Source organism: Rhinatrema bivittatum, chromosome 2 (assembly GCF_901001135.1).
Source record: "Rhinatrema bivittatum chromosome 2, aRhiBiv1.1, whole genome shotgun sequence".
Taxonomy (NCBI): Eukaryota; Metazoa; Chordata; class Amphibia; order Gymnophiona; family Rhinatrematidae; genus Rhinatrema; species Rhinatrema bivittatum.
The window spans coordinates 39355943-39380540 of record NC_042616.1 but is presented as its reverse complement, the minus strand read 5'-3'; the positions used below and the strand labels follow the sequence as shown (position 1 = coordinate 39380540).

Genomic DNA, 24598 nt, shown 5'->3' with positions numbered 1-24598 from the left:
ACCAACAAGAGCCCTGACCTTGGCAGTCTGAGTAACTGATAGCATGGGAGCTTGCTGGGCAGACTGGATGGGCCCTAGGGTCCTTTTCTGCCGTCACTTTCTATGTTTCTATGATGTCATTTTAATTGTTAAGATATAAAAAAATTTTCAGAAAATGTAATTTAAAATTAAAACGATCCTTAAGAACAGGAGTGATGCTCTTTGTAAGAAACTGATGCCAGAAGACTACATCAGATGGATTTTTTTTTATTATTATTTCAATTTTAAGAAAATCAGTGACATTAATCACTAGAAACTGAGAGCCCTGTTTACTAAGCGTTTTTCATGAGGACACAAAATGGGAGAAAACCTTTAGTAAAAAGGCTCCTTAGACCGTAAGTCCCCCGGGGACAGGGAAATACCAACAGTGCCTGAATGTAACCCCTTGAGCTACCAATGAAAATAAATCTAAACCTAAAATACATAAAGAGATATTGTACCAGGATTTCTATTTCTCTATAAATAAAGCCTGTTCCATATAAACAGGAGAGAGCTGATCCCTGGCCCCTGCAGAGTCCCAGGGCAGGGGTAACAGGAAGCAGAAGCCGCTGTAAGCAGGAACTGGACATTACCTCTCAGCTCAATCACTGCCCTGACGCTGGTGAAGTGCAAGGAAATGAAGGCCGTCATGGGTTCCCCGAGGAAGGAAAAGATCAGACAGAGCTGGGCCGAACCCTTCAGAGCTTGTAAACAGAGCGAGCGCTCACGCACCCCCCATGCGGAGAAACTCTGAACCCAATGAGAGCAGGAGAGGAAAAGGATTTGAATGATGATGTCTCAGTACCCAAAAGAGAGGCCCTACAGAAGAGCAGAGGGCAGCAAGTCAAAGGAAAAGACTGTAAAGGACTCTGTAAGCCCAAATCACGCAGGGAAAAGACAAAGGGGATCTGTGGACCCAGACCCCGAGCCTTCATATTGCAGAGAACAGGAGAGATAAACGTGTTCTTGTTTGTAAAAGAACGAGGGGAGACTTATTCCAGGAGATTCTGTCACCTATCTTGCCACTGGGATGTCTCGTCTGAGGAGAAGCGATGCAGTGCATTGGAGTAAAAGTTATCAAGGCGAGGATGAGGACTGTGAATGAGCCCCGTCCCAAGACTGAAATCTCAACCCAACTCCCAGGAGCCTCAGGGCTCAGGGGAATAACAGAGATAGCAGCAGTGGAGGATAAACAGCAGAAGAATATCAGAATCTGCCATACTGGGTCAGACCGAGGGCCCACCAAGCCCAGCATCCTGATTACAACAGTGGCCAATCCATGTTACAAGCAACTGGTAAGTACAGAAATAATAAATAAATCCCATGCCTCTAATGCCAGTAAATAAACAGTGGCTGTTCCCTAAGTCAAACTGATTAATAGCAGGACGGCTGCCAAGTTACAGAACTTCAACTTAGGAAGTCCTAGACGAGTCCAAGTCCACAGTTTCATCATAAAGCATTGGGGCATTCATGCTTTCTTCCCAGACCTGAAGGAATACCCGAATCTCACCATGATTACGTATAACACACAAAAAGGGATCGAAGGATACAAGAAATAGCAACGGAGAAAGGGGACATCCTTGTCCGGTACCTCACAGTAAGGAGATCTCTTCTGACAAGATTGCATTAATAAGAACTGACGCTGTGGCGGATGAATAAGGAGCGAGTAAAGCTTTAAGAACATGGCTCTCCAACCCATAATGCTGCAGAGACTCCATCATAACGGTCCACTTAACCTGACAAATGATGCCCTCTTCAGCTTCAAAACTTCCTAAAAGAGATTCCCACTGTCGCAAGTTGGGCCGTTCAGAAGACGCAATGATTTTGCAGACATTGACCACAGACTGCCATCCTGTAACGAAACCAAACTTCTTTTTATAGCACATTTTTCTGGCATACACCTGGGATCAGGGTCCCAGTACAAACTTACCATGTGGCCAATAGACAGAGAAACGTGATGGCGGAAAAAGACTTAAGAACATAAGAAATTGCCATGCTGGGTCAGATCAAGGGTCCATCAAGCCCAGCATCCTGGTTCCAACAGAGGCCAAACCAGGTCACAAGAACCTGGCAATTAGCCAAACACCAAGAAGATCCCATGCTACTGATGCAATTAATAGCAGTGGCTATTCCCTAAGTAAACCTGATTAATTGCCGTTAATGGAGGTCCATATTCAAAAGCCATTTAGACAGATAACGTAATAGTAATCTGTCTAAATAGCTTACCCGGCCATATTCAGCCTTTACCCAGCTACATTCTAGTCAGCTAATAAGTTAGGAGGCTAGAATTTAGCCAGATAAGTTTGGCGCTGTTTAGGGGTGTAACTGGGAGGAGTGGAGTTAGCCAGTTAAGTCGAGTCATAGAGCTGGCCTACATTTAGCCGGCTAACTGTTGAATATGCCTCCAAAGTTAGCTGGATAAGGACCTCCGAATGTGTCTATCATATCTCCCCTAACTCACCTTTCCTTACAGAGTTCACAGTGCCTGTCTCCGAGGTACAATCTGACAGAAGACTGGGAGTGAGCGGGGTATATTCCAGCAAATAAGATATTTTGTTGGTATTTACAGTACTTGGGCCCTCCAGTGGCCCAGGCTGGGATTAAACTTCCAGCGGGTGACAATACTGAAGCTAGCGGCCGGCACAAGCTGAGCAGCCAAAGGTCAATGTTCAACCGGGACCAAGAAACCCTACCACGCACCCAGCAAGCCCAATGAAGGTGAAATTAAATTGGGTGACTACGGATATTTGAACCCACCACATCTGTAGATAGGAGCCCTGTGAGCCGTGCGAGGTATCTGCATTAGGAAACAGTTTTATCATAAAACACAGGGGTGCGAGATGTTCTGTGCAAAAGCTTCCGCCCTCGTACAACAACTAGAAATACCAGGCACTGTTTTCCAGATTCTTTTCCGATCTTCAGCATTCGAGGAGAGATCCAAGCCTGCGTCCCAGGCCTCTAGCAGAGATTGCTTTGTATTCTTCTCCTCTCCGATACCATGACAAAGTTTGTTGTTCTGCTTTGTTAATATAAAATTCATAAATAAAAAGTAAAACAAAATGTCGGCCAACTGTTGGTCGACATTTGAAGCACATAAATTGACTAAGGTGAAGCTGACACCAAACCATGCACAATCCAAGAGGACAAACCGCCCCTCGAATCAGTTTGTGAACGATGCACCTTTAACGGAAGATTCTTATGGATAAGGACACTTTCAGAGGAGCTGGAAGAGTAAAATATTTGTCCCACCCACCCCCATTTTAAGTTTCTCATGTTCAGCAGTACTGAGGTGCGTTTCCTGAAAAAGCTTTATTTTTATTTGTCAGCTGGAAGAAATGTTTCCTTTCCATGGGCGAGGATACCCCTCAAACATCGATCGATATACATTTTATCAGAAAGCGCATGTTACTTTCAGTACAACCCACATTAATGTGGAATAAGAAGGTATTCCAAGTTAGGCAATACAAGGAACATCTCTGGGGACAAACACCATACAAGCAAGCATAAACGTAGCAGATCTAAAACAGTACACTAGGACCCTCGAGCTGAGCGCACCATTTTAGCCCCCCTTCCTACCACCCCTCACAGTAACTTAGCACAAGACAGAACCTCATCCCAATCCCCTCACCCAGTGAAACAACCCCCCCTCATCCAATCGTAAATGGCCCCAGTAACACCCCCCCCCCCGGTGGGATAACTATTGACACCGGTAGGGTGAGACCATGTCTCCAAAACCTCCTCTTGTCTCTAGAAAAGCCAAAAAGGCCCTCTTACAGAAATAAGGCCACTGTACTTGTGATAGGACAAACACGGAAGTGGGTGCCCCCCCTCCACATCATGGCCAACCATCTGATTTGATGCCTGGATACATTTTTGTGGAGTCTCTCAGGAGTTAGGTGCCATCTATATAGCACCTTGTGCCCATTTTCCACTAGTAAAGTGGAGAGAAAGCTTCTCCCCTACCAACAAAAAGCATTGGTCGCACAATGTTTCATCTTAAGATGACCCCAACTCTGACTCCCAAGAGATCAATCGGGGTGGCTGGGTGGGTAGATCCCCAGTCAATCCAACCTATAATTCTGATATCAATATCTTAATCTTCCCTGAAGCAGGACAATAGACCGTCAATGATTTATTCCTAGCCAGATCTCCTGTAATTGTAAATTTGTAGGCAGGGATAAATATCCCGACTCGTGTGATGATATTTCCTATAGAATTCATCAAAGCTCAGCAGTTTTGTATTTCCCCCAAAGATGACCCCAACACAATATTCCCAAGTCTTCCCATCTTGGAAAGTCTAGAGATTCTAAACTGGGGGGAAAAGTCTTTATTGTATTGCAAAGGCGAACTAAAGAAACATTCTCTTTCCCACCAGAGTTTCCTTCCATGAATTCCAAAGTTAGGGGAGTAGAAGGAGAAAGGATTCCTGAGTGCATCCATAGTCTTTTGGGGAGCCATACTTGACAATGAATGGGAACAAAACCAGCAATAGCGTGCGCCCGACAGCTGCTCTATTAAAGGGCCTGTGGCGGGAAAAGCCCACGGCGCCCACTGATGACATCATCGGCCCTAGTCCTCCTTAAGGGCCCTTCAGACTCTCGTTCCTTGCCTCGGCGGCAGGTTTCCTGGAGTCCTTGAGTCCCATTGCGTGCTGCTAGTTTCCTGCCCTGGTTCTTGTTTTCTGTGTCTCTCCCTTGCCTTGCACTTTACCTCATCCGTGCCTTGTCCTTGTTCTGTTCATATCCTAATCTTGTCTTGTGGTCCTGTTCATCCAGTTTGTCATTTAGATACTTGTCTCCCTGGTTCTGACCCCGGCTTGGATCCTGACCCGACCTCTGGCCTCTTCTCATCTCTGCTGTCAGCTGCCTGCCCCAACCTTTGCCTGGACTCAGACTTTCTTCCTTCTGAATAGCCCTAGAGACCCACCTAAGACCTGCTGGCTGCCAGAACCCAACAGCCTCTCTGCCAGCCTTCGGAGTGAGTCTAGTGGGCTTCCCCACTAGGTGGCACCAATCGCACCACAGCACTAAGGTCCACTTTTCCAGCCACCGTTACATGTTGCTGAGGCCATGGGCTCTGCGGTTCTGGCCACCCTGCAGGCCATTCCCAGTATGGCCTAATGGATTCAACAGCAGCAGAACATCCTAGGTCAAGTCACTGGGGTTCTAGCCAGACTGGTGACTCATCTTGACACACTACCAGCTCCCACTACCAGTTCCGCAACCGGTCTTGCCTCCAGGACTCATACTGATACCACTGTTACTACCTCCACCTCGTTTTCACAGGTAGCCTTCTGAGCACAAGGGAATCCTTAATCTCTGTCGGAAGCACTTTGACCTGCAGGATGACCTCTTCCCTTCTGACAAAGCAAAAAGTGACATATATCTTGTCCCAGCTGGGAGGGTCAGCGCTGGCCTGGGTCACTCCTCTCTGGGAGAAGGATGACCCCCTTCTCTCCAACCTGAACCATCTCATCTTTGGTGAGCCCGGCCGCACCACATCCGCAGCTACCGCCCTTCTGCAGATCCGACAAGGCTCCAGTCCGGTGGAAGAGTACGTGGTTTGCTTTCGAATCTTAGCTTCGGAACTCCAATGGAGGGAGACAAGTTTAACACCAATCTTTTGGCAAGGCCCTTCCAAGTCCATGAAGGATGAGCTCGCCGCTCGGGACCTTCCAGCCACTCTGGAGGGCCTCATCAGTTTGGTCATTTCCAGGAACGTGCCAGAGAGAGGGGCAATATCCTGGTGCAGTACACCCAGCATCACCAGTCCGTCCTCCCCATCTAGGCTTCCTGGAACCAAGGGTTTGATGCCTCGGTCAAATAGCCCATGCAAACAGAGCGAGTGGTGCAGGCTTTACCAGTTTTATTGATCGAACTCCCTTCATGAGAATGGGCAGGAAAAGAAAAGGAAAGGTTGTTCCCTTCCCACAGACGTCTACAACAACAAGAGGACCAATGGATCTTTTTATTAATCGTCCAGGTTCCTCACTACAGACTGCTCTGAGTAACGAACTGGACATCTCCTTCATCGCCCCCCTCCTAATCCACAATCACTACAGAAGGTAAAAGCTTTGCAAGGTCCTTCATCAGAGGAATTCTCCGCTGGTTAATGGCGGATCTTCAGCCGGGTTTCCCCGTCCGGGGCCCGCTCCCTCTGCTTGGCCCAGGGAGGAGAACTGATGTTCCAGATGAATCTAGAGATATTGCCCTAAGAGATATATGGAGAATGGATACTCGTGTAAATAAAAATTCAACACCTGCAGTTCCTCAGCTATGGAATTATCCACCCGATGCCTCTAAAAACTTCTCTGATTTAGACGTGAGGCTGAACTTGTTGGAAACTCACATTGATAACCAACAAAAGGGGCAGCTGCAAAGTGACAGTGCACCTTATCAGCAGCAATTAAAGAGAATCTTTCACTACATTTTAAATGTGAAGTGTTGGCTTCAGCGCTTACTATTTCTTCAAGCATCCAAGTGATGCGAATGATTCTAGATATTCTTTGATGGTTACTTTTTTGCTGGATAGCGAGAGACCTTTCTTAAACAGTATTTTAAGTTTAAGGACGCTTATGTTTCCGGATATATCTAAGGAGACGCAAATGAAGAGAAAATTATTTTTACAGTTGAAACCTAGGTTATTGTTCTTAGGTGCCAGATTTTTTTTCTTCTAAATGTATCGAAACCTATTAAGGTAACCAATTTATTTTTGCTGAACTAATGCACTTGGAAACCTTTATAAGTGATAAATCACCTCCTCGTTGATTGAAGGGATTAATGTGTATTCTGAGGGGTAACGGTTCGGGTCTAGGGTTGATATAACACATATAATTTCCTGGTTTGTTGAAGTAGCAGCTCCAAAGTAATGATGGCTTAGTCAAGAGAAAGGAGTATTGTTAAGCGTGATATGATGATTTCCTGATTTTCTTACATTTTGATTCATATGCATTACCGTATGTGATTGAAAAGTTTAATAAAATTTAAAATAAAACAAAAACAGCTCTTAAACAACTGGAGAAAATACTGGCTAACAGATTGGGCTAATAGTTAGCATGGGGCACATTTAAAACTAATCAGAGAAAGTTCTTTTTCACTCAACGCACAATTAAACTGGAATTTGTTGCCAGAGGATGTGGTTAGTGCAGTTAGTGTAGCTGTGTTTAAAAAAGGATTGGATAAGTTCTTGGAGGAGAAGTCCATTACCTGCTATTAAGTTCACCTAGAGAATAGCCACTGCCATTAGCAATGGTTACATGGAATAGACTTAGTTTTTGGGTACTTGCCAGGTTCCTGTGGCCTGGATTGGCCACTGTTGGAAACAGGATGCTGGGCTTAATGGACCCTTGCTCTGACCCAGTATGGCATGTTCTTATGTTCTTAACTACTGCTCTACCCCCATTTTTTTTTTTAACACATTTCTTGCTGTTTGCTCTGTTCATTACACCAAAGTTTACTCCTGGGGGAATTCTGCACAAAAAAATTAGAAATTCTGCGCACAAAAACTTAAAATTCTGCAAACTTTATATTGGGTCAAAATAACACAATTTACATGACAGTCTTTAAATGATTAACTTTTTTCTGTATTCATTTAAAATGTATTACTTAGAGATGCAGAGTTTTAAATATTTTGAGCAGAATTTCCCTAGAAATTCACTGTAAGAGTGTCCCTTCTACTCGCTCTCCCTTCTCCCCTGGCCACTTTGCCCTCTCAGGCCCCAACTTCTCCACCTGCCAGTATCTCTCCCCTCCACCTCTAGGCTCAACCCCTTCCACTCTATCGCCAGTCCCAGAGTTTGACCCCATTCTCAGTACTGCCCCTCACACAGTCTCCCTCTGTCTCTCCTTCTCTCACACACATGCTCCCTCTCTCTAGTGCACATACACACCCCCTCATACAGGCTCCCTCACTCTCTCGCACACACACACATCCCCTCATACAGGGCCCTCTCTCTTGCATACACACCCACACAAGCTCCCTGTCTCTCTCACACAGACATCCTCACACAGGCTCCCTCTGTCCCACCCTCTCTCACACACATGCTCCCTCTCTCTAATACACATACACACACCCTCATACAGGCTCCCTCACTCTCTAGCACACACACACAGGTCCCCTCATACAGGGCCCTCTCTCTTGCATACACACCCACACAAGCTCCCTGTCTCTCTCACACAGACATCCTCACACAGGCTACCTATGTCTCTCTCTCTCCCAGACCTTCACACAGGCTCTGACTCACACGTACACAATCCCTTCACACAGGCTAGCACCCTCACATACACACGAGCTCCCAATCTCTCACACACATACACACTCCTTCACAATCTCCTCATACAGGCTCCCTCACTCTCTCGCACACACACAGGTCCCCTCATACAGAGCCCTCTCTCTTGCATACACACCCACACAAGCTCCCTTTCTCTCCCACACATACATCCTCACACAGGCTACCTATGTCTCTCTCTCTCCCAGACCTTCACACAGGCTCTGACTCACACGTACACAATCCCTTCACACAGACTAGCACCCTCACATACACACGAGCTCCCAATCTCTCACACACATACACACTCCTTCACAATCTCCTCATATAGGCTCCCTCTCTCTGGCACCCACACTCAAGCATTCCCCCCCCCCCCCTGCTCTCTCATCCCCTCCTGCTCACCCCCTGCTCTCCCTCATACCCTCCCCTCTCTCACACTCCCCTCTCCTCGCTCACCCCTTTCCCTCTCCTCTCACACATTCACTCTCACCGGGGGCCTTCATGTTTGCCCTCTCAGGCCCCAGCTCCTCCACCTGCCAGTATCTCTCCCCTACACCTCTAGGCTCAACCCCTTCCACTCTATCGCACTGGGGCCTTCTCTCCATTCGCGGCATGCTAGAGTCTCCTCTGCCAAATTTTGCAAAGAAAATGGCAATTCTCGCGGGGGGGGGGGGGGGGGATTTCTGTACAAATTCTGCACTCCACAGTAACGCAGAATTCCCCCAGGACTAAAAGTTTTAACCCATTAAGCTACAAGCTCTGTGCTAGTGCACATAGGTAACAGGAGGCGATCACATGGCCACTCTCAGGGCACCCTCAGTCCTTCCCAGCATCCAGCTATTTTTTTTACCTCTGCAGCACCGTAACGCCAATAGCGGGGTTGCTGATAATGAAAGACTTATAAGCTCTAAGCCAGCTGAGACTGGATTATTCTGCTGAGCTCCAATTACACAATGTGCATGCATCCAGTGCGCGGACTGGAAACCCACACTGGGTAATGTCTGCACTTGTTCTTACGGGTCTTGCTCCACCTGAACTTGGTAAATCACACAAAGGTATCATAAGTGCACGTAGAAGTAGCAAAGTTATACCAGCCTTACAAATATGCTACAGAAACAACCAGGCCAACAGCCCAACTGCAGGGGTTAACCTCCCCTTCTCCCAGGGTAAGTGAGGCCGCTCAGCTACCGATTTCTCTTTCTCTCAACCATAGACATATTTCAACCAGCAAAATGGCAGAGCCGCTACTCATCCCCTCCAGAGAGCCACTGCCTGCTGATAGCGGGCCCAGCTTCTACTTAAGTCTCCTGCTCCATCAGCTGTGGAAGAAAGGGAAAGGGAGGCGCCTGGGTGGAGAGAGAAAGAGAGTCTTGCAAGCCCTCTCCAGTCTGTTCTCCCTCTTTTTCTTTGGTAGGGACTGGCAGGCTCCTGAGCATTCGGAAACCACTCTCTGGAAGTTCTGCACAGATCACCATTGTGCATTTCAGGCTGCAGAGACTCCTAAGGTTGCTGGGCCAAGCAGCAATATAGGAAAATTAGGACTTACCTGATAATTTTCATTCCTGTAGTACCGAGGATCAGTCCAGACTGCTGGGTTATGCCTCCCGTCCAGCAGATGGAGTCAGAGAGAAACTGAAAAGGCACCACTCATATACCCTGGTGCGCCCCCTGCGATCCTCCAGTATAATCCATAACAAAGCATTATGAAATTAGAAAACAATGGCAAATTCTGTGACTAGCTCAAGATAAAGATGAAACGTATATGAACATGTGGAAAAACGAGGAAACCATGAAAACAACCAAGTGCCCGTAAAAAACGGAACCCGAAAAACACGAAAAACAACAGTTGCGGGACTTTATACTCTTCACTGATATGGGCGGGCGTCTGGACTGATCCTCGGTACTACAGGAATGAAAATTATCAGGTAAGTCCTAATTTTCCTTTCCCTGTACGTACCAGGATCAGTCCAGACTGCTGGGAAGTACCCAAGCTGCCCTAAACGGGGTGGGACCCTGCCAGTCCCGCACGAAGCACACCACTGCCGAATGAGTCCACCGTCGGAGCGCGCACGTCCAATCGGTAATGTCTAGCAAAAGTGTGCAACGACTTCCAAGTAGCCGCTCGGCAAATTTCCTGCGAGGAAATAAACCCACTCTCTGCCCACGACGCCGCCTGGGAGCGCAGAGAATGAGCCTTAAGACCCTCCGGAACGGCGCGACCTTGGGAAATGTAAGTAGACACAATCGCCTCTTTCAACCAGCGTGCGATCGTAGTTTTTGAAGCTTTATTTCCCTTCTTGGGACCACCCCACAAGACAAACAGATGATCAGACAACCGAAAGGGGTTGGTAACGTCCAGGTACCGCAAGAGCGTCCTTCGAACATCCAACTTGCGAAGTTCCGGTTGCCGCGACGCCTCAGCCCCGTCCACCGCAAAGGCCGGTAGGTCCACCGTCTGGTTGACGTGAAAAGCGGAAACTACCTTAGGCAAAAACGAAGGAACGGTACGTAGAGAAACCCCCGAATTAGAAATACGGAGAAAAGGTTCCCTACAAGACAACGCCTGAAGTTCCGAGATTCGGCGAGCCGAACAAATAGCGACGAGAAAAACAGCTTTGAGAGTGAGATCCTTGAGAGTAGCTCTTCGTAGGGGTTCAAACGGAGAAGTACAAAGGCCCCGGAGAACCAATTTTAAACTCCAAGAAGGACAGATAGGTCGCACCGGGGGACGCAAATGTTTAACTCCTTTTAAAAATCGTGCAACATCCGGATGCATGGCAATAGAAAATCCGTCAAGTTTACCGCGGTAACAGCCTAAGGCTGCTACCTGCACACGCAGAGAATTATAGGATAAACCCTTCTTCAGACCCTCTTGCAAAAAAGTCAGAATATGAGACACCATTGCCTTCCGCGCCGGCACTTCTAGACCCTGACACCAGGAGTCAAAAACCTTCCATACCCTGACATAAGCAACCGAGGTAGAGGGCTTACGAGCCTGCAGAAGAGTAGTAATGACCGACTCGGAATATCCCTTCTTTCTCAATTGCCGCCTCTCATAAGCCAAGCCGCTAGACAAAAGCGATCGGCCTGGTCGAAAAATACTGGACCCTGCCGAAGGAGTCGAGGCAGATGACCGAGCCGCAAGGGGCCGTCCACCGCTAGATTGATGAGGTCGGCGAACCACGGCCTCCTCGGCCACTCCGGAGCTACGAGAACGACGGGTCCCGTGTGGGATTCTATGCGACGCAATATTTTCCCCACCAACGGCCACGGTGGAAACACATACAGAAGAACGTGCGCGGGCCAGGGAAGAACTAGCGCGTCCACGCCCTCCGACCCGTGTTCCCTTCTGCGACTGAAGAAGCAAGCTGCCTTGGCATTCAAACGAGTTGCCATGAGGTCCAACCGGGGAGTTCCCCACCGGCGACAGATGAGTCTGAGTGCCTCGGGAGATAGTTCCCACTCTCCCGGGTCTAGTCGTTGCCGGCTGAGATAGTCTGCTTGAACGTTGTCGACTCCTGCGATGTGAGACGCCGCAATCCGAGACAGGTGCTGCTCTGCCCACACCATCAATTGGCTGGCTTCGGTTGCTACCGGTAGACTCCGTGTACCGCCTTGCCGATTTATATACACTACCGTGGTTGCGTTGTTGGACAAAACCCGAACTGCTCTGTCCCGAATCAAAGGCAGAAAGTGCTGTAACGCTAGGCGAACCGCCCTTGTCTCCAAACGATTGATCGACCACTTTGTCTGAGGAGGCGTCCAACGTCCCTGAGCGGACTGAGACTGACAGACTGCTCCCCAGCCCGTCAGACTGGCATCGGTCGTGACAATGATCCATTGAGGTGGCTCCAAATCGGTGCCTTGGAGCAAGTGGACCGGATCCAACCACCATTGGAGACTGGTCCTTGCTGGGGGTAAGAGTGGCAAAGGTATCTGAAACTCTTCCGATTTGGGGTCCCAACGAGACAGAAGCGCCCTCTGTAGTGGCCGCATATGCGCAAACGACCACGGAACCAAATCCAGTGTGGACGCCATATATCCAAGAACCTGTAAGTAATCCCATACCACAGGCAGGGGAAGGGCGAGGAGACGGCGAAGGTGCGCCATCAGACGCTCCATCCTTGCCTGTGGGAGAAAAACCTTTCCCACTGTCGTATCGAACGAGGCGCCCAGAAATTCCAAATTCTGGGAGGGGATCAGATGGCTCTTGGGGTAATTGACAACCCACCCCAAGGAGTGGAGCCGGTGAAGGACTGCCTGAATCGCATCTTTGCAGAGACGTCGCGATTTTGCTCGGATGAGCCAGTCGTTCAAATACGGGTGTACCAACACTCCGTCTTTCCGAAGACTCGCCGCCACCACCACCATTACCTTGGTGAACACCCTCGGAGCTGTCGCCAGACCGAACGGAACAGCACAAAACTGGAAGTGAGACCCCAGGACCATAAAGCGCAGAAATCTTTGATGGAACTCTTGTATTCCTATGTGCAAGTAAGCCTCCATGAGATCTAAGGAAGCCAAATACTCGCCTTTGTGTACCGCCGCTATGACCGAGCGCAGGGTCTCCATCCGAAACCGCGGTATGCGCAACGCCCTGTTGACTCACTTGAGATCCAGAATTGGCCGAAATGTGCCCTCCTTCTTGGGAACGATGAAATAAATGGAATAACGGCCCGTGTGTTGTTCGGCGGGCGGCACTGGCACTATTGCTCCCAGCGCTTGCAACCGCTCCAGGGTCTGAGCAATCCGCTGTTGCTTTACCAGAGAACCGCTGGGAGAGATAAGGAACAAATCGCGCAGGGGCCTTGCAAAATCCAAGGCGTAGCCGTGAGATATAATGTCGAGGACCCATTGGTCTGAGGTAATTGTGGCCCATTCCTCCCGAAAGTAAGAGAGTCGTCCTCCTACCTCCGGGACAGAGGAATGGACCGGCGTCCCTTCATTAAGCCGCCTTAGAGGTGGCGAAGGTATGAGACGCCCCTGCGCGTGCCGGCCTTCTACCACGAAAGGAAGGAGTCCATGACTGGGAACGCGTAGACGGCTGTCGTGTAGCAAAAGAGGACCCCCTTCCCGATCGAAAACGGCGTTGCCTGCGAAATCGTCCGCGGAAGGTACCCAAAGGGCGAAAAAATCTAGGCTTGTCCTCTGGCAACTTGAACACCTTATTCTCCCCCAAAGATCGAATAAGGTCTTCTAACTCGGTGCCAAATAACAATTTACCCCGAAAGGGAAAGGAACCGAGTTGGGCCTTGGAGAAAGAGTCTGCTGCCCAGTGACGCAGCCAGAGTAACCTCCGTGCTGACACAGCCGAAGACATAGACCGGGCCGAAGTGCGGAGGAGGTCATAAAAGGCATCCGCGGCGTAAGCCACCGCGGATTCTATACGGTTTGCTTGCTCTGCTTCATCCGGAGGCAGATCTTGAGATGTCAACATCTGTTGTACCCAGCGAAGGGTAGCCCTTTGTACCATGCAGCTGCAAACGGCCGCCCGTACCCCCAAAGCTGAAACCTCAAAGATGCGCTTAAGCAACGTTTCCAGCTTCCGATCCTGAAGATCCTTAAGGGCCGTACCCCCTGTTACGGGAATGGTGGTATGTTTAGCCATGGCAGTGACCGCCGAATCCACCCTTGGCACCCTAAGGAGCTCCAAGGAATCAGCTGGGAGAGGGTAAAGCTTATCCATAGCGCGGCTGACTCTAAGAGTTGCCTCCGGATTATCCCATTCCCGGGATACAAGCTGAAACAGTTTATTGTGAAAAGGAAAAGCATGCGCAGGCGTGCGGAGCCCGTCTAATTCAAAATCCCCTGGCTGGGAATTGGAGTCAACCTGGGGTACTGGAATCTTTAGTTCCCGAAGAACATGGGCAATCAAAGGATCCAGTTCTTCCTTATGAAATAACCGGAGTATCTGAGGATCATCCCCCTCAACCGGGTCCGTACCCCCTACATCCATATCAGGATCCGGCGTGGACAGATCCTGTGAAAGGGGGACCGGAGCCACATGCTGAGGGGGTTTTGGAGGGGGAGCCGAAGGAGCTGGAGCAGCCTGCTGCGGAGGTTTAGGAGGAGCCGTGATCCCCCAAGCCAAAGAGACCAGTAGAAATTCTCCCCCGTTTATCTGGGGCAGGAGTACCCTGTTCCCATTCCGTTTCGGCCTCCATATAAGCCTTGTGGAGCAAAAGTACAAATTGTGAGGTAAAAGGATGAGGCCTCTTTAAAGAACCTCCTTTTGCTCCCCCAGGTGGCAAATTAATAGGCCCTGGTAACCCGCGGGGGCTAAGGTCCGGTGGGGACAGGGGGGGGAGGTCCTCCCCTTCGTCCGACGAAACCGCGTCGCGATCTGAATCATTTAAAATGGCCGCCGAATTCTCCAAAATGGCCGCCGCCCCCGGTATCGGCAGCGCGGACTGCCGAGGTTTGGCCGACGCTGCCCTTGCCCCAAGCCGCGGGGAAGAGGAGCTCCCGGCCGCGGCTGACCCCAACGAGGAACCCTCACCCCCGGGAAGGCACCGGGAGCAAAGGCCCTCGCGGGAGAGCCGACGGCCCGGCTCCCCACATGCCGTACAAACAGTGCCTCGGGGCATGGTTTGTTTTTTTTTTTTTAACACCAAAAAACGGCGCGAAAAACGGCGCGAGTAAGGGCTGGATGACAAGCCACCCCTTCCGGAGACCACAGTGAGGAACGCAGGCAGTGGACACAATTACCTCGTTTTTAAAATTTTTTTTTTTTTTTAATAGCGCTGCCACCGGCAGCTAAAGTACCTCACAGACAAGTGGCTGGTGGAGCCTGCAGGGGGTGTAGCACACCCGACTAAACTTTCTTCTCCGAGGAATGAAACTTCTCAGGAGGCGGATAGGGAGAGTGACCGGCCCACCGATTAATCCTCCCCTCCTCTCACTGGGTAAGACTGAAAAAAAAACCCCGGGAAAAGGCTGTAGGGCAGTGCCCTGCCTGGCCTGCTACGGCTCCACTTATTATTACCAAATTAGGTACAAATCACTAATTGATCTAGTCACAGGATTTCTCCTCTACATTAAGTCAAACCTGATAGGGAAATCCCTTCACAATTCAATTTACAGGAGATCAGGACCGCAAGGTTATGCTCTCTCATCTGCTGGAGTCAGAGATATACTGGAGGATCGCAGGGGGCGCACCAGGGTATATCAGTGGTGCCTTTTCAGTTTCTCTCTGACTCCATCTGCTGGACGGGAGGCATAACCCAGCAGTCTGGACTGATCCTGGTACGTACAGGGAAATGGAGGTTCCCCAGGCCCCTAAAGGTACCGGGAGCGACTTCCAGGAGCTCAACCAGGGTAGGACCTGGAAGGCTGCTCTCCCAGGGAAAATTAACCCCTAGAGATTGTTGTCCTGGGAGCCAAAGGGCTCCCAGGGCCAGAGCTGCACCCTGACCCTGGGAGCCTCGTTCTCTTCCTGTGTCTCCCGCTGCATGGAGACAGAGGCTTCTCCTATTGGACCAGAACCACATCCCCATTATGGCCTAGAGTGAGGTCATGGAAGAGGAGCGTCCTGTGTCTCTGTCCAGCTGTGGAGAAGGGAATAACTACAGTAATGGACCAATCTAGCAGCTGAAAAGGAAGTGTGATTTCAGCTCTGAGAGTCACGGAGCAGCTGTAAAATGCACGGACACGTCTGGTAATGAACGCCCGTACACTGAGTGCGCGTTTCTGAACGCAGCTCCCAACGCCCCGTTTCTTCTCAGTTCATATTTATATGCAACACAGCAAGGACATGCGCACTCCCAAGCTTCATAAAATATATCACAGGAACGTACACGCTAAATACACATGCATAAGCTATTCTTACATGCGAACCACTGCGAAACTCTCCCAGACACAAGCACTGCCTGTCACAGAGACCCTGTGAGTGATCACAGAGATCTGCAGAGGAGCTTGTGAAGGGGTCTCTGCACTTCCACTCTCCAGCTCAGCAGTTTGACCCCGCTCCCTCTTATTCCTGCACTCACCTGAGCAGCTGCTTCTCCCACTTCCTCCTTCCTCTGATCCCGGCTCATCCCTGATGTACGGCTCTTCCCCTCGCTCAATGTGGGATATAATCTCAGGGGTGATGGTCGGGGAGCCTGTTCCTGGGGTAAGAGCACTGCATTAGCTTTCTCACAGTCACTCAGAATAATATCATTGGTTATTTTCTGGAAAATGCTTGTACTGAAGGGAAAGAGGGATTTAGAAGAGACATTCAAAAACCTGGTGGGCTCACCAGTGTACATGAATGAGGCATTTTCTATACAAAAAAGCTACAGGTAGAGAAGGTGAAAGGAGGGAGGCTCAGAGGAAATCTTTCTTTACTGAGAGGACAGTGAAGGCCTGGGAGGGGCAGGTGAGGGAGACCAGAGTCAGGCAGGGTCAGGGGTGACACGATAGGGAGTGTGGAGGGGGAGGCCACAGGAAGACCAAGAGTCCTAAACTGCCAGAAAGCTGCTGTGTAACTATTACAAGAACATTTACCCCTCACAATCTCCAAAAAAGAGGGAAAACCGTAATTCCTCCATATCCCCCTCTGAACATGTATGAATACAATACCATGTACATACATGAACCAAGCGTGCCCTGACTGCAGATTACAGCCTTCCAGCCTTTCAGCCTCAAAGCAATCCTGCTGGGGTCAGGATTCACTCTGCTCCCATCTGAAGGAGGGGCCTGTGGAGCCTCAAAGGCTCAAACACCAACGTCATCTGAGGATGATCCTTATCCCAGTCTAATGAAAGGGATCACGGCCCACAGAGGGTCCAATCTCCTCCAGGACAGATACAGGTCTGAGCCCTCTGCAGGTCAGGTTTACTACGGACTTTAAAGATAAAATCCATGACTCAGATCCTTCTCCCAAAGCCAGGAGTCTGTCTGTCCTTCCACCGTCTGCAACACAAACTCATCTCCTCATTTCCTCTTCCTCACTTTCCCTTCCTATCCTGTTACACTCCTCTCCCACCTCCCCTCCCTCATTTATCCCCATCCCCTCCTCTTCCTCACAACAATTACTAAGAAATACTTTCCCTTTCTATCCTGTTACACTCCTCACCCACCTCCCCTCCCTCATTTATCCCCATCCCCTCCTCCTCACTACAATTACTAAGAAATACTTTCCCTTTCTATCCTGTTACACTCCTCCCCACCTCCCCTCCCTCATTTATCCCCATCCCCTCCTCCTCACTACAATTACTAAGAAATACTTTCCCTTTCTATCCTGTTACACTCCTCTCCCACCTCCCCTCCCTCATTTATCCCCATCCCCTCCTCTTCCTCACTACAATTACTAAGAAATACTTTCCCTTTCTATCCTGTTACACTCCTCTCCCACCTCCCCTCCCTCATTTATCCCCATCCCCTCCTCCTCACTACAATTACTAAGAAATACTTTCCCTTTCTATCCTGTTACACTCCTCTCCCACCTCCCCTCCCTCATTTATCCCCATCCCCTCCTCTTCCTCACTACAATTACTAAGAAATACTTTCCCTTTCTTTCCTGTTACACTCCCCTCCCTCCTCCCCTCCCTCATTTATCCCCATCCCCCTCCTCTTCCTCACTACAATTACTAAGAAATATTTTCCCTTTCTATCCTGTTACACTCCTCCCCACCTCCCCTCCCTCATTTATCCCCATCCCCTCCTCTTCCTCACTACAATTACTAAGAAATATTTCCCTTTCTATCCTGTTACACTCCTCTCCCACCTCCCCTCCCTCATTTATCCCCATCCTTTCCTCACTACAATTAGTCTTTCTTGGTCAGCCGTGTTAAACTATTAACATGAAATTGACTAGTAATGACCTGCTTTACATGCATTTCCATTATTTGTGCTTGCAAATTGCATGCAAATCAGGTCATTGTCACGGGGAGGGTTCCAGGGCGGGGCCATGCATAAAATTACAGATAATGTATGATATACGCTCTTTAATGTGTGTTGGAGCACTACCTTGGCTTGATGCATCATCCACTAAGGGAGCAGAAGACCTGACTTCACTCACTAATGAAATAATATTCTGTTCTCTCCTCCCAAAAATAAGAATTTCTTATTAAATATCCCTCCTTACCCAGCAATCTGAGGGTCTGATAATTCTCCTTCATCACATCCTTGTAAAGCTCCTTCTGCCATTCTTCCAAACCCTCCCACTCCTCCTGGGAGAAACAGACAGCGACGTCCTCAAAGGTCACTGGGATCTGAAACACAAAGCAGAAATACTCAGCACCTTCTGCATCAGGAGACCTCCCAGTGCTGGGACTCAGCAGGGCAGGGGAGAGATTTCTGGGTGCAAATAAATCAAAATGCACAGACCTAGAGCAGGACTATAGTAATTGGTTTCCAGTTACACACAGAACCTGGGACACCATGTTTTAGTTCCAAGTAGTATAGTGAAATTGAAAGGTGAAAAGGATGAATGTGTAGAGAGAGACGAAGAAATGGCAGAAATATTAAACAAATACTTCAGTTCGGTGTTCACTAAAGAGGACCCTGGAGGAGGACCGTCACTAGTTATCAAGAAACTGGAGGGGAGTGGAGTAGATGTAACTCCGTTTACAGTAGAGAATGTATGGGAAGAGCTAGGAAAACTGAAAGTGGACAAAGCCATGGGGCCTGATGAAGTTCATCCCAGGATACTGAGGGAGCTCAGAGATGCACTGGCGGCTCCGCTGCATGACCTGTTCAACAGATCGCTGGAAACGGGAGTGGTGCCGAGTGATTGGAGAAGAGCGGTGGTGGTCCCGCTTCACAAGAGTAGGAGCAGAGAGGAGGCTGGAAACTACAGGCCAGTTAGCCTCACCTCGGTGGTGGGAAAAGTGATGGAATCGCTGCTGAAAGAGAGAATAGTGAACTATCTACAGGCAGGAGGATTGTTGGACCCAAGGCAGCATGGATTCACCAGGGGAAGATCCTGTCAGACAAATCTGATTGTCTTTTTTGACTGGGTGACCAAGGAATTGGATCAAGGAAGAGCACTTGATGTCATCTATTTGGATTTCAGTAAGGCTTTTGATACGGTCCCACACAGGAGGCTGGTGAATAAAATGAGAAGCTTAGGAGTGAGTGCCGAGGTGGTGGCCTGGATTGCAAACTGATTGATGGACAGAAGACAATGTGTGATGGTAAATGGAACTTACTCTTAAGAGAGAGCGGTGTTAAGCGGAGTTCCTCAAGGATCGGTGTTGGGACCAGTCCTTTTCAATATCTTTGTGAGCGACATAGCGGACGAGATAGAAGGCAAGGTTTGTCTGTTTGTGGAAGACACTAAGATCTGCAACAGAGTGGACACGCCGGAAGGAGTGGAGAGAATGAGATGGGATTTAAGGAAGCTGGAAGAGTGGTCGAAGATATGGCAGCTGAGATTCAATGCCAAGAAGTGCAGAGTGATGCATATTGGGGTGTGGAAATCCAAAAGAACTTTATTCGATGGGGGGTGAAGGGCTGATGTGCACAGAGCAGGAGAGAGACCATGGGGTGATAGTGTCTAATGATATGAAGTCTGCGAAACAATGCGACAAGGCGATAGCAAAAGCCAGAAGAATGCTGGGCTGCATAGAGAGAGGAATATCAAGTAAGAAAAGGGAAGTGATTATCCCCTTGTACAGGTCCTTGGTGAGGCCTCACCTGGAGTACTGTGTTCAGTTCTGGAGACCGTATCTCTGAAGAGACAGAGACAGGATGGAGGCGGTCCAGAGAAGAGCAACCAAAAAGGTGGAGGGTCTTCATCAAATGACTTATGAGGAGAGATTGAAGAGTCTAAATATGCACGCCCTGGAGGAAAGGAGGAACAGGGGTGATATGATACAGACTTTCAGGTACTTGAAAGGTTTTAATGACCCAAAGATAACGACAAACCTTTTCCGTCGGAAAAAAATCAGCAGAACCAGGGGTCAGGATTTGAAGCTCCAAGGAGGAAGACTCAGAATCAATGTCAGGAAGTATTTCTTCACGGAGAGGGTGGTGGATGCCTGGAATGCCCTTCCGGAGGAAGTGGTGAAGACAAGAACTGTGAAGGATTTCAAAGGGGCGTGGGATAAACACTGTGGATCTATAAAGTCTAGAGATGTGTATGAAGAATGGGTGGCTCGCAGGAATGACGGCTACTGCCTGGAGATAATACCCTTATTCAATAAACATATACACGGTTAATGCGACTCCAACATTGCTCTAATCTTCAACGGCAAGAGGTAATGTGGGAAAAAAAATAAAGGATTTCCAGTCACAAAAAAAGTGCGGAGTAGCTTGTTGGTTACGGCAGTTACTACTCCTAACCAAATAAGCCTGATACTTCACTTTCAATGCCTATCCAGCATAGCTCTCTGCTTCAACGGCAGGGGAGAAAGTCTGATACTTCACGCATATCCAGCACAGCTCTCTGCTTCAAAGGCAGGGGAGAAAGTCAGATACTTCACTTTCATTGCAAGTTAGCTCTCTGCTTCAACGGCAAGGGAGGAAGACTGATACTTCATGCATATCCAGCACAGCTCTGCTTCGATGGCAGGGGAGAAAGTCTGATACTTCACTTTCATTGCAAGTTAGCTCTCTGCTTCAACGGCAAGGGAGGAAGACTGATACTTCACGCATATCCAGCATAGCTCTCTGCATCAATGGCAGGGGGGAAATGAAGTAATGTCTTGAGCAGGGGTGGGCAAGTCCGGTCCTCGAGGGCTGCAAACCAGTCAGGTTTTCAGGATACCCCTAATGAATATGCATGAAATAGATTTGCATACAACTGAGGCAGTGTGTATGCAGGTCTCTCTCATGCATATTCATTAAGGATATCCTGAAAACCCGACTGGTTTGCAGCCCTTGAGGACCGGAATTGCCCACCCCTGGTCTTGAGGATGTGAATGAAATGAAGAGAAGAGGCAATGGGGGTTGCTTGCGGGAATGATGGCTACTACCCTTACTCAATAAACATACACACAGTTAATGTGTCTCCAACATTGCTCTATGCTTCAATGGCAAGAGGAAATGTGGGGGAAAGGATTTGCATCCACATAAAAGCAGGGGAGTAGCTTGCTTGTTGCGGCAGCTACTACCCCAGTGATGGCTAACCTATGACACGCGTGTCAGAGGTGACACGCCGAGACTTTTTACTGACACGCGCAGCGTTTTGTGGACTATCGGGAATTTTTTTTTTTATCGGTTGCGCAGAGCCTTTTTTTTAATCAGCTGCACCGACCCTTTAAAACTAGTTTTTTATTATCCCCCCAATGCCCCCGGGCGCAGCAACAGACAGATCAGCAAGGCCAAGAAAAAGATCGCGTTTAAACGCGCTGATGCTCCTCCTCCTTCCTGCCTGTGCGTCCCCGGAAGTAAACGTTGCCGGAGCCGCATGGGCAGGAAGGAGGGGAAGCATCAGCGCGTGCAGAAGTGGAGCAGCACTTGCGTTTATGGGCCACCGCGAATCTCAAGTCGCAGCAGCCCGAGAAGAGGAAGATGCCCGGTAGCAGGGCCACTGCAGGGCCCATCCTGCGGCGATCCGCGAATAGGAGGCCCAGAGGTGAGAGAGAGGCTGAGGGTCTGTAGAGGGTATGTGCGTGTGCGCGTGTATGAGATGAGTTGAGAGACTGTGTGTGAGAGTGAGGACCTGAATGTTTGCAGAGACAGCATGTGAGAGCCTGTGTGTGTGTGAGAGAGACAGCGTGTGACGGTGAGAGCCTGTGTGTATGACTGATTATATGAGAGAGAGCATGTGACAGTGAGAGACTGTGCTTGAGCAAGACAGCATGTGGGAGTGAGAGAGAGCCTGTGTGTGTGAGAGTCAGACAGCATGTGCCAGTGAGAGACTCTGGGGCGGATTTTAAAAGCCCTGCTCGCCGGTGAGCCTATTTTACATAGGCCTACCGGCGCGCGCAGAGCCCCGGGACTCGCGTAAGTCCCGGGGTTCTCCGAGGGGGGCGTGTCGGGGGGCGGTCCCGGTCGTCGCGGCGTTTTCGGGGCGTGTCGCCAGCGTTTTGGGGGCGGGTACGGGGGCGTGGCTACGGGCCGGGGCGGTCCGGGGGCGTGGCCGCGCCCTCCGTACCCGCCCCCAGGTCGCGGCCCGGCGCGCAGGAGGCCCGCTGGCGCGCGGGGATTTACATCTCCCTCCGGGAGGCGTAAATCCCCCGACAAAGGTAAGGTGAGGGCTTAGACAGGGCCGGGTGGGTGGGTTAGGTAGGGGAAGGGAGGGGAAGGTGAGGGGAGGGCAAAAGGAAGTTCCCTCCGAGGCCGCTCCGATTTCGGAGCGGCCTCGGAGGGAACGGGGGTAGGCTGCGCGGCTCAGCGCGCGCCGGCTATACAAAATCGATAGCCTTGCGCGCGCCGATCCAGGTTTTTAGCAGATACGCGCGGCTCCGCGCGTATCTACTAAAATCCAGCGTACTTTTGTTTGCGCCTGGAGCGCAAACAAAAGTAGGCCTATTCGCGGAGTATGAAAATCCGCCTTATTGTGTATGAATGATTGTATGAGAGACAGCATGTGCCAGTGAGAGCCTGTGTGTATGAATGACTGTATGAGAGAGAGCATGTGACAGTGAGAGCCTGTGTGTGTGTGTGAGTGAGAAAGAGAAATGCATGTGAGAATGAGAACCTGACTGTGTGTTTGAGGGAAGAAGATGGAGAGAAAAGAAACAGAAAAAAAGACAATATAAAAGGAATTGGCAAAAATTGGGAAGGTGGAAAAAAATAAGAAAGGGAAGGTGGAAAAAAAAAGCCTGTGACCAACCAATTAGAGAACTAAGATCAGACAGCAAAGGTAAAAAACAAAATAAATTACTTTTTAGTGATTGGCACATGTAATCTTTGGGAATGTGCAAGAATAGCACTTTCTCTATGCGGATCTCACAATGTACGAGATCAGCATGGAGGAAGTGGAAGCCCACGGGGCCTACACAGAGGAGGCAGCAGAATGGGCTTCAGTGTCAGTAGCAGCAGTCGGCGCCTCCCCAATAGCCACGCGGCAGCAGTGACAGTGGCAGCAGAGGAATGAGAGAGGCTCTGAGGTTGCTAGCAAAAGAAAGAGAGGGGGGGTCTGCCTTTAGTGTGTGCATGTGTATGAATGGGAGTCTGCCTGGCGGTGTATGTGTGTGAATGCATGGGTGCCTGCCTGGGGATCTGTGTGTGTGAGAATAAATTGGTGCCTGCCTGGGGGATGGGGAGGGAGTGGTGTGAGAATGACTGGGAGCCTGCCTGGGTGTGTGTGTGTGTGTGTGTGTGTGTGTGTGAGAGAGCCAGTGAGTGTGAGAGCAAGAGTGTGTATGAGAAAATCCAGGGGAGTAAGAGTTTGTGTGTGGGGGGGGGGGGGGTGGAGGGGGAGAGAGTGTTTTAATTGAAGATTTAGCCAATGAAATTCAGCAATAAAAAAGTCACTAAGCAGGTAAGGTAAAGAATTATTTGTTTTTGCTTTATTAATAAATACAGAACATATGTTAAAATTATAACTTTTTGTTATTAATATCAGAGCTACAAATATCACAAAATTATGGAGTTTTCTAGAAGTGACACACCACCCGAGTTATGCTCAGTTTTTTAATGAATTTTGACACACTGAGCGCAAAAGGTTGGCCATCACTGTACTACCCCAACCCAAATTAGCCTGATACTTCACTTTCAATGCATATCCAAGCAGCTCTCTGCTTCAATGGCAGGGGGGAATAAAGAAAAGAGGATTTATATCCAAACATAGAAACATAGAAATGACGGCAGAAGAAGTCCAGACGGTCCATCCAGTCTGCCCAGCAAGCTTCACACTTATTTTCTAAACTGCACAGGTTGGAAAAACAAATAAGCATGGGAGTAGCTTGCTTGTTCTGGCGGCTACTATCCTGAACCAATCATGCCTGATACTTCACTTTGAATACATATACAGCGCAGCTCACTGCGCCAACGGCAGGAGGGAATGAAGAAAAGAGGATTTATATTCAGACAACAACCAACAAGGACTGAATTGCAAAGGCTGGGTAAACAAATAAGCGTGGAAGTAGCTTGCTTATTGCGGCGGTTACAACTACTACTACCCCTAACCAATTAGGCTTGATACTTCACATTGATGCAGCTCCAGCACTGCTCTCTACATCAATGGTGGGGGTGGAAGGAAATTAGAACCAAAAAGTTACCAATAAGGGCCCAGACCTCAGTGGTCAGAGTAACAGACATGTATGTGAAAAATAAGTATGAAGCTTGCTGGGCAGACTAGATTGGCCATTGGTCTTCTTCTGCCTTCATTTCTATGTTTCTATGAATATAAGAAACTGACATACTGAGTCAGACCGAGGGTCCATTAAGCCCAGAATCCTTTCTCCAACAGTAGCCAATCCAGGTTACAATTACCTG

At 49.2% G+C, this 24598-nt stretch overlaps 1 protein-coding gene across 3 annotated transcripts in view; it reads right to left on the bottom strand.

The window, feature by feature from the left end:
* Positions 1 to 24598, bottom strand: part of LOC115083869 (oocyte zinc finger protein XlCOF6-like) — a 42314-nt gene that overhangs the window by 3785 nt on the left and 13931 nt on the right. For all 3 annotated transcript variants that reach the window (XM_029587918.1, XM_029587917.1, XM_029587919.1), the window contains exons 2-3: positions 18354 to 18480; positions 16273 to 16392 (exon numbers count right to left, since the gene is read on the bottom strand). In XM_029587918.1, the coding sequence (XP_029443778.1) occupies positions 16273 to 16392; positions 18354 to 18480 (247 nt within the window). The remainder of the gene's footprint in view (positions 1 to 16272; positions 16393 to 18353; positions 18481 to 24598) is intronic.